At 35.7% G+C, this 9,328-nt stretch overlaps 1 protein-coding gene across 1 annotated transcript in view; it reads left to right on the top strand.

Moving 5' to 3' along the window:
- The window catches only part of BOLL (boule RNA binding protein), a 45,384-nt gene extending 42,897 nt beyond the window's left edge, over positions 1-2,487 (top strand). Inside the window, exon 11 of the mRNA XM_027773611.1 lies at positions 2,164-2,487. Coding sequence (XP_027629412.1) covers positions 2,164-2,187 — 24 coding nt within the window. The 3' untranslated portion in view covers positions 2,188-2,487. The remainder of the gene's footprint in view (positions 1-2,163) is intronic.
- Positions 2,488-9,328: the final 6,841 nt, after the last annotated feature.

Below are 9,328 nucleotides of genomic sequence, written 5' to 3'. Positions count from 1 at the left end.
CTCCTCTTCTCCTCTTGGGTTCTTGGGCACACACACACACACACACACACCCACACACACGTGCCCAGCATGACTTTAAGCCACTGGGTTTGGGACTCAAACCGCGATCAACTACATGGGAGTCCAGGGACACAGACATTACGCTTACTGCTGATCCCTATACTTTTTTTAATGTTGCATTCTTTCTTTTTAAGAATTTATTTATTTAATTTCAATTTGACCAGAGAGGGACAGAATGAAAGAGAGCAGGAAAGTGAGAAAGCAAGCTGCCAAGTCTGGGATTCAAACCGCGGTTGGCCATGTGGGAGTCCAGCGCCTCTAACCACCACCCCTCCTGCTGGCCCCTTCCCAGGGGTGAAGGGAACTTGTACTATTCTGAAAAATAAAATCTAGTTTTTAAAAAATTTTGTTTTAAATTCCTCAGATTATACCCTAGACCTTTTAACTATTGATTTATTATGTTTAGTAGTGTAGTTAGTAACAGGGTTAATAATTGTGTACCATTAGTCTATCATAGCTACTATAATTATGAAATTACAAATTTCAATACATTGTTGAAAATTATTGTTTTCCACATAAATGGCCATTTATATCACTACACGTTTTTTAATCTTTGTCAAAGAATATTTGTACCATTTTTTTCTTTGTACGCATTTTTCTAGAGAGATTTTTTGCTATAGGGCACACGTGCTTACCAGACAGATAGAAAGTAAAAAATCACCCCTCAGGGGGTATGGTCATGCCACAATCCCCTCTCCTCCACTCTCCTCTTGGCATCCTGGGCACTCATGCACACAGCATAAGTTTTAAGCTGCCAGGTCCAGGACTCAACTGTGGTTACCTACGTAGGAGTCCAGTGATGTAACCATTACGCCATCTGCTGATCCCCATACACACTTTTTTAAGAGAGATTTTCACTATAGGGGACATTCGCTCACCAGAGAGACAGAGAGAAAGTAAGAAATCACCCTTCAGAGAGGTTCACCATACCACAATCCCTTCTCCTCCATTCTCCTCTGGGATTTTGGGCAAACACACACAGGCGCCCAGCATGAGTTTCAAGCCTCCAGGTCCAGGAACTCAAATCATGGTCAATCATGAGGAAGTCCAGCATCCCAACCACTATGTCACCTTCTGGCCCCTATGTAACACATTTTAAATAGTAGACTTCCTTAGCTCTATCACATTTCTTTTAACAGGTTTTTATTTTAGGGTATGTGCACTCACCAGGGAGAGGGAAAGTGAGAAATCACCCCCCAAGGGGGATGGCCATGTGATGTAACACCTACACTATCTGCTGGTCCCACTCCCCATTTAAAAGTGCATTTTTAAACCATACCTTTTAGATGGAAATGTTACAACTCACACTCAGCAATGACCTGCTTGTCCTGAAGTGAACTGAACAGTTATACTATGATACTACACTAGAGATTGTCTAATACAGAGCCAGCCAGGTAGTGTGACTTGAAAAACACAGGAGCAGAGCCAGCACATGGCATAGTGGTTACATCACTGGACTCCCATATGACTGACCATGGTTCAAGTCCCAGACCTAGTGGCTTTAGAATCATACCAGGTGCATGTGTGTGCATGCCCAAGATCCCAGGAGGAGAATAGAGAAGGGATTGAGCCGCAGCCATTCCCCCTGAGGTGTGGTTTCTCATTTTCCTTCTCTCTATATATATATATCCCTATCTCTCGGCAAGCACATGCACCCTATGTCAAAAACCTTTTAAAAATAAAGAAAAAGAAAAGAAAAACACAGGGGCACATGTGCATGTGCACCCAATATCCTGAGAGGAAAATGGAAAAGAAAGGATTGTGGCATGGTCATCCTCTGTGGGAGGTACTTTCTCACTTTCTCTCATTCTCTTCCTCTCTTTCTCCAGCACATGCACCTATAGCAAGTTAAAAAAATAATAATAATAAATAAAGAGAAAGAAAAAAAGGAGGAGGTTGTCTACTACAGTTTGTAAGCTCTCAGCAGAGAATAAGCCTTTCTGAGTTCTGGACTAGTTAATCACTTCATATCACTAATATAATTAGTACCACATTCTGTAAGTATTTAGTAAATGTCGATTGATGTTCTACATTTACCTACTCTAACTTATTCCTTTTCTTCTGTTCAGTCTTTTTGATCTATATTTTCTCTTTACTTAACAGACAGTGTGGAGCATCCATTATTAAGACAGTTGGGCAGCTCTAGTCCAGCTCAACTGATTTCTTGTCCAATGATCCTTGTGTGGCCGAGATCCAGCTTCAACGAACCGGCTAGAAGCTGCCCATTGTGAAACTTAGGGTTAGTTAATACATCATCATACTTAATTATTCCACTATAAACTGTCTAAATTTGGTGAAATTTGCTTTTTCAGTTGCTCTACAAAAGTATAGGTGTGGCATGTTGGTGTTTTTATGTGTTTACCTAACTGTAGTAACATTTTTTACAACATGTTTTTTATCCATTCCATAAATAATAACTACACTGGGAATAGCATTTTCTCTGCTTTGTGTTATTTCCTTCTCAGATTTTTAGATATTATGTTTCATATTTCTTTGATATTTCTTTGATATTTCTTTTAATATTTAAGATAAAAATATTTTATAACTCTAAAAGAAATGTTTAATCTTTAATACCTTTTAGAACATAGTCTCTTATTTAATTTTAATTATTTGGTTCTATTACTTTGCTTTGCTATTTTGTCACTAATGTACTTCTGTCTAATTTTTTATTTATTTGTTACTACTATTCCAGTAATTTTGCTTCTACCATTTTTTGGAATTTTAATAGTATTTATGCCTTTTTATAGCATTTTCCAAATTTTAGAAATACTACCAATATGATCTATTATATATTTTGTCTTTTATTTGGCTAATTTGACATTATTTTTTTCCTAATGTTTGAGATAATACAGCAACCTTCTTATAACATAAACCATTTGATATTAAATTTTATATAATATGAATCCACCTAGTGTAATTTCAATAAAAGACTCACCTCTGATATAATCCCTTAACACTGATTGATATTCTACTGTATTAGAATGCCATAAAGCATTCTTTGCTTTAATCTTTTACCCTTTTCTTTTTCTATGTTACCAATATATTCTACTATACATGTGATTAATTTTTAAAAGGACAATTAATTGTTTTTATAAAATGAAAAACTGTTTCTTACACCAAAGAAAAACTGTACATCGTGATTCTATAGTCATTTATTATAAAATTGGAAAATAAGTGGCAAGAGGAGTCCCTGTTCAGAAGTTACAGAACAAATCATAAGAGTTTTTAATCATTAAAATGTCTGTAGAAGTACAGCCACCCCTCTTTACATTCATTTGCAGTTCTTTCACAGATTTCCTAATTTTAAGAGAGGAGGAAAAGTCATAAAAATTGGATTAGCTTAATAAATCTATCTCTTCTCTCTCTTGTTCCAATCTCAAATTTATTCAATTCTCAACAGCAGCAGAAAAAAAAAATACTAGGATGTAGATTCCAGAGATTTTCCTGGTGAGTAAAATAAAGATTTTTCTTTTGAAACCATAATGAATATGTTTACTAGTCAAATGGTTTCATGAGAACATCATATGAATGTAGATTAGCATACAATAGTCCCATATACATTAAGTACTCTCAGTTTTAGGAGTGTAAGTAGACTACTAAGGTCCCCTCCAAAAAACTCAAAAGTTTTTGTTCTGTAAGTAGCAAATTAACCACTGATGTTAGAAATCTTTTAATAGCACTTAGCTTGAAAACAACACAGTTAATGTTTTGATTTTCAAAATGTTAAACACGATGCTAAACAAATTCTGGACTGTTAATAAAAAGTAATGATGTATTATTGGATAAGGAATTTTGATAATAATTGATACCCAAATGTGTTTCTTCCATACAGCTTTATAAATCATATGCATATACACATGAACATATTAATGTATATACATATATATTACATAGACACATATGTAATTTATACATATACACTTTTTAAGAATTTATACACTAATAAAAACTTTGGAATTTATTGACAGTTTGAATATATGGAGGATATCTCATCTTTTTCATGGCCTACCTGACAGATCAAACATGTTACTTCTTTTTTTTCTTTAGAATTAATTTATTCAATTTTTTCGTTAATTTGACCAGAGAAAGACAAAGAGAGAGGGAAAGTGAGAAAGCAAGCTACCTGACCCAGCACTCAAACTGTGGTTAGCCATGTGGGAATCCAGCAACTTTAACCACCACACCACCTGACAGCCCCTCAAACATGTAACTTCTAAAAACAGATTTAGAGGATGAAAATTCTCTTTACCTATACATTATTTTTCTTTTTTCTTTTTTCTTTTTGAGAGATTTTTGTTATAGGGCATGTGCACTAGCCAGAAAGAGAGACAGAAAGCAAGAAATCACTCCCCAAGGGGGATGGCCACGTCCGCATTCCCTTCTCTGTTCTCTTCTCCGGATCTTGGACATGCATGCATGCATGCATGCCCAGCATGAGTTTAAGCCACTAGGTCCGGCCTCGAACCGCAGGGGACTACATGGGAGTCCAGCGACATAGCCATTATGCCAACTGCTGGTCCCTACATTTTTTTCTATTTTATACTGTATCTTCAACAGATGATTTCAAAAGTACGTTTTTATGAGTACTCATTTTTAAAAGGCTAATATGGAGAAAATTTCTAAAATATGCTCTGGTTTAAGGTAAATATAAATATCAGTACATGTTCAAAAAAATCACAGGGTAATAATTTTGTAATCTGTTTTCCCAAAATCCCTGACACGATCAGAGATATAAAGATGGTAACATGTCAAAAGATAAAGGATCTTGGGAAATTAACACTAACTTCCTCTGTCAGCTGATTTCAGAAGGATAACTTGGAAAGAGGTATGATTTAGTTTATAACAGATAGCTTTATAAATTTCCAGCAATGGCAGTACAATATTTTTAAACAAATTTATACATGGTAACTCCTATGTGTAGTAGTATTATTCTTGAATTTATGCTACACTTAACTATAAAATAATGAATTGGGGTCACATAAAAAATTTTAAATTCTCTGTACCCTTCCCAGAAATTGTGGTAGGATAATATTAAAACAAAATGATCAAAAGATTAGAAGACTTTAGAAGACATTCAGTCCAATTTGATAACATACTCTGTTACTATATTAAATTATACCCATATACCTATACTCATTAGAATTCTGAAATCTCTATAAAGTTAAAAGGGACAAAGGGCAAAGTTTTACCCATAGGACAGTTATAAATAAGATCCATAATTGTTGTTGTTTCTTTCAACTCCGTTTCATCTCTCTGTATAAAAACCTAAAAATACGGCATCAGCTTCCATCCTTCCATCCCAAACACCATTCTCTGAGTACAGCTACACTGGCTACTGTTTGTTGGACCTGGTACGTGTTTCTCTTTGCTTCTATGTGTGGCACAAGTTTGCTGGCATTTTCTGCATTCTGCTGGTTCCTCTCAGAAATCGGTGCTCCTCAAGATTACTTGCTTTCTTTCATACTGTCATTTATTTCTCATTTCCATGTGACATAGTGGTGGTCTCTTCTATATGCTAGTCTAAAGGTTATCTTGATGTGTTATCCACTTTCTTTCACCAGGCCATAGGACTGCTGTGTTACCCACTTTCTGACCTGCTAGGATCTGCAAGTATAAAAGCACAGGCATGAATTTCAAACTAGTGAACAGATTAAGGATTTCCCATCTTATCGTTGTTTTGGGACATGCTGCCTAAAATAGTTACCAATTAATATAATGCTAAACCTGGTTACAGTTAAGTGAAAATACACAGTAACTGGCCAAATAATTTTTATTTAAGCTATTAAGTGATACCATAGTGACAATTGACTTGTTTTTAAAACTTAAAATTTATATATTTCCCATATACTGATTTGTCAGTTTTCTTCATTTGATAATATATTTCTTAGTTAATAGAAGCCAATACTTATGTAGTAATATATTAGTTATAATTTTCTTAGTGAAGTTAGTATGTTAACCTGTTTTGCATTTCCATCAAGGTGTATACCCAAGAGTGATTGAAATTTCATTTTTCTCTAAAGGTGATATAGGTCACAACATCTCTTTGGTGTACTTTCTTCTCTTTGATCAACAGGGAAGATGGAGCTTCTCTATACTTACTAAAGCCTTCTCCTCCTCTTCACCTAATAGTCCTCTCATCATTGCAGCCCTTTTATTTAATGGTTGTTGTTCATCAGTGAAACTTTATTAGAGTATCCTAAATCTTCACTTCTTTAGATAGTACCTACAAGACTATAGTATAAAAATGGGGCCAGCAGGTGACATGGTGGTTAACGCTCTGGGCTCCCATATGGCTAACTGCAGTTTCAGTCCCAGGCCTGGTGGCTTTCTCAGTTTCTCTCTCTCTTTCTCTGGTTAAGTGCATGTGCCATATAGCAAAAGTGAAAATAAAAATATAATAATCAATAAAATTAAATAATTCTTTTAAAAAACTGTAGTATACCTTTGGGCCTTAAGAGAGATTGTTTAATAAGTAATTTGATTTAGCTTCTGCATTCTTTTTTCTCTATTTCTTCCTCCATGGGACAGTAAAGATAAAACACATCTTTAAGTTTTTGTTTCCTAGGGAAATGTTTAACAGTTTTAGAGAAACAGTAGTATTTTTGTATTATTATCTTGTTTTATGGGAAGAGCCAAGATTTTTCCTGAAGTATAAAGACTTCAAATTAACTGCCCAAACTTCTTAGCATTTAACTTCTCCCATCACTTACCACTAATAAGTTTTGTGGCATTCTCTCTAGAATTTGGCTTTAATAAGTTTCAAACATGTTTCAAAAAGCCGTTTTCCCTTTGGAAAATTCCAAGCTAGAACTCAAACTACACTTTTTTTTGAGAGAGAGAAAGAGATTTTTTGCTATAAGGCACGTGCACTTGCCAGAGAGACAGAAAATGAGAAATCACCCCTGGGGGTGGCTACCCCACAATCACTTCTCCTCCATTCTCTTCTCAAGATCTTGGGTACATATGCGCGCATGCCCAGCGTGAGTTTGAAGCCGCTGGGTCCAGGATCCAAACTACAGTCAACTACGTGGGAGTCCAGTGATGGAACCATTATGCTATCTGCTTGTCCCCCAAACTATACTCTTTCTATGCCATGAATTCCCTAAGCCTACTGGTTGCCTTCTTGCAATCTGTGAAGAATTCCCATCTATCCACCTGAATATATCCATCCCAATTTGTTCTTCACGTACCATATCCATGTTTGGATCAATACAAAAATCTGAGCATGCTGACAATGAGAAAGACCTCTCTCCATTCTGGCTTTGCTCCTTCCAGCTACCAACATTCTATTTCCATTTTGGATAGAACTCCAAAATTTTAGAGACCCTGAGTCTTTTCTTATCCACCCAATATAGTTAATCTTGACTACTAATAGTTATTATTAGGTCTACTAATAGGCCTACTAATAGTTATTATTATAACTATTATTCTTTAAAGAATGATTTATTTAACTTTATTTATCATTATTATTATTTTTTTTTAATTTGGTACAGAGAGTGAGAAAACAAGCCACCAGGTCCAAGATGCAAACTGTGGTCAGCCATGTGAGAGTCCAGTTCCTTAATCACCATGCCACTTGCTAGCCCTGTTGTAACTATTATTTATACAGTCATTTATTTTCAAATAAAACTCTAAATTGAAAGGAAAAAAATGCAATTAAGCATGGTTAAGAGTTTTACCCCATTCCAACAGTATTACAAATGGTATTTTTTTAAAGAATTATTTAATTTTTATTATTATTTTAATTTGCTATAGGGCATGTGTACTCACTAGAGATGGGGCAGGGGGGGAAGAGTGGAAAAGCAAGCAAACCACCAGGTCCGGGACTTGAACCACGGTAGGCCATGTGGAGTCCAGTGCCCCAACCACCACACCACCTGCTGGCCCTTCAAATGGTATTTAAATCCAAAGGCTATTTCCACCAAAAGTCTCTATTGAACAAAATATATAATAATACTAACTAGAATTCTAGATTCAGAGAAAAGCAGAAGACAAAAAGAAATATCTTTCCCCTCCTCAACTTCCCTGAGAGGATTAAGAGAATCATTTTATACATATAAACACATATATATGTATGTATATACAGATTATAAAATAGAGAAATGTACATTATTTAGAAGACAATATCATTGTACTATTATTTATTAACAAACAATGTAGCATCAAAATAGTGTCTGGACTGAGAACCTCAGGTTACACAGGTTCTAATTTTTTTAACAGATGGATTTTTGCCCCTTTATCTTACAGATATCATTCTATTCCTTTGTCAAAGTTATCATCCAAGGAACTGATAAATCTCCCTATGTAATTACTAGGTTAGAATTGTATTGATCTATTTCTAGTCATTGAAAACTGACCAGCCTCTGATTTGTGAAAAATACAAAATTCTGAATTCCTTGTTAAGATTTAGCTCTTTCAGCATCAAATGTTTAACTAATGCTTTCCTACAGAACTGGAGTAGATGTATTTCTGTCTGCATTAGTGGGCTCTAAAGCATTAAGTTCTTCCTCCAGCCCATCATATAACTCTTTCAAAAATGGCAGGGGAGAATTCAGTAAATCTTTATATGCCATTGCCAGTGCAGGTAGGCTTCTTATTTGTCCTGGTATGCCAAGTGACTATTATTATTTTCTGGGTATGCCATAATATGAAAAAAGAGGAAAAAAAAAGAAAAAAAAAAAAAAAACACTGGAAAGCTAAGGAAAAGATTGTATGTTTTATTTCTTTAACAGGAAATTTTGAACTTAAAAACTTATTTTAAAGATTCTAACAATACCTTCTCCTCTATTCTCCTCTCGGGATTCTGAGCATGCATGCACATGCGCCTGGTGTGAGCTTTAAGCAGCCAGGTCTGAGATCTGAACTATGGTTGATTATGTGGGAGTCCAGGAACATAACTAGTATGCCATCTGCTGGTCCTAAAAATTATTTTCTAAATCACTATCACCTTTGCTTAAATTTTGTATACTCAGGACCAGCAGTTGGCGTAATGACTACATCGCTGGACTCACATGTAGTTGACCACGGTTTGAGTCCCAGACCCGGTGGCTTAAAGACACGCCAGACACATGTGCGTGCATGCCCAAGATCTCAAGAGGAGAATGGAGGAGAAGGGATTGCGGTGTGGCCATCCCCCCTGGGGGGTGATTTCTCACTTTCTGTCTCTCTGTCTCTCTGTCTCTCTGTCTCTCTCTCTCTCTCTCTCTCTCTCTCTCTCTCTGTCTTTCTGGTATATGCACGCAACCTATAGCAAAAACCTCTCAAAAAA

This window comes from Tupaia chinensis, unplaced genomic scaffold (genome assembly GCF_000334495.1).
Source record: "Tupaia chinensis unplaced genomic scaffold, TupChi_1.0 Scaffold000361_1, whole genome shotgun sequence".
Taxonomy (NCBI): Eukaryota; Metazoa; Chordata; class Mammalia; order Scandentia; family Tupaiidae; genus Tupaia; species Tupaia belangeri.
The sequence above is the reverse complement of the archived record's forward strand: the minus strand, read 5'-3'. Positions and strand labels throughout refer to the sequence as shown.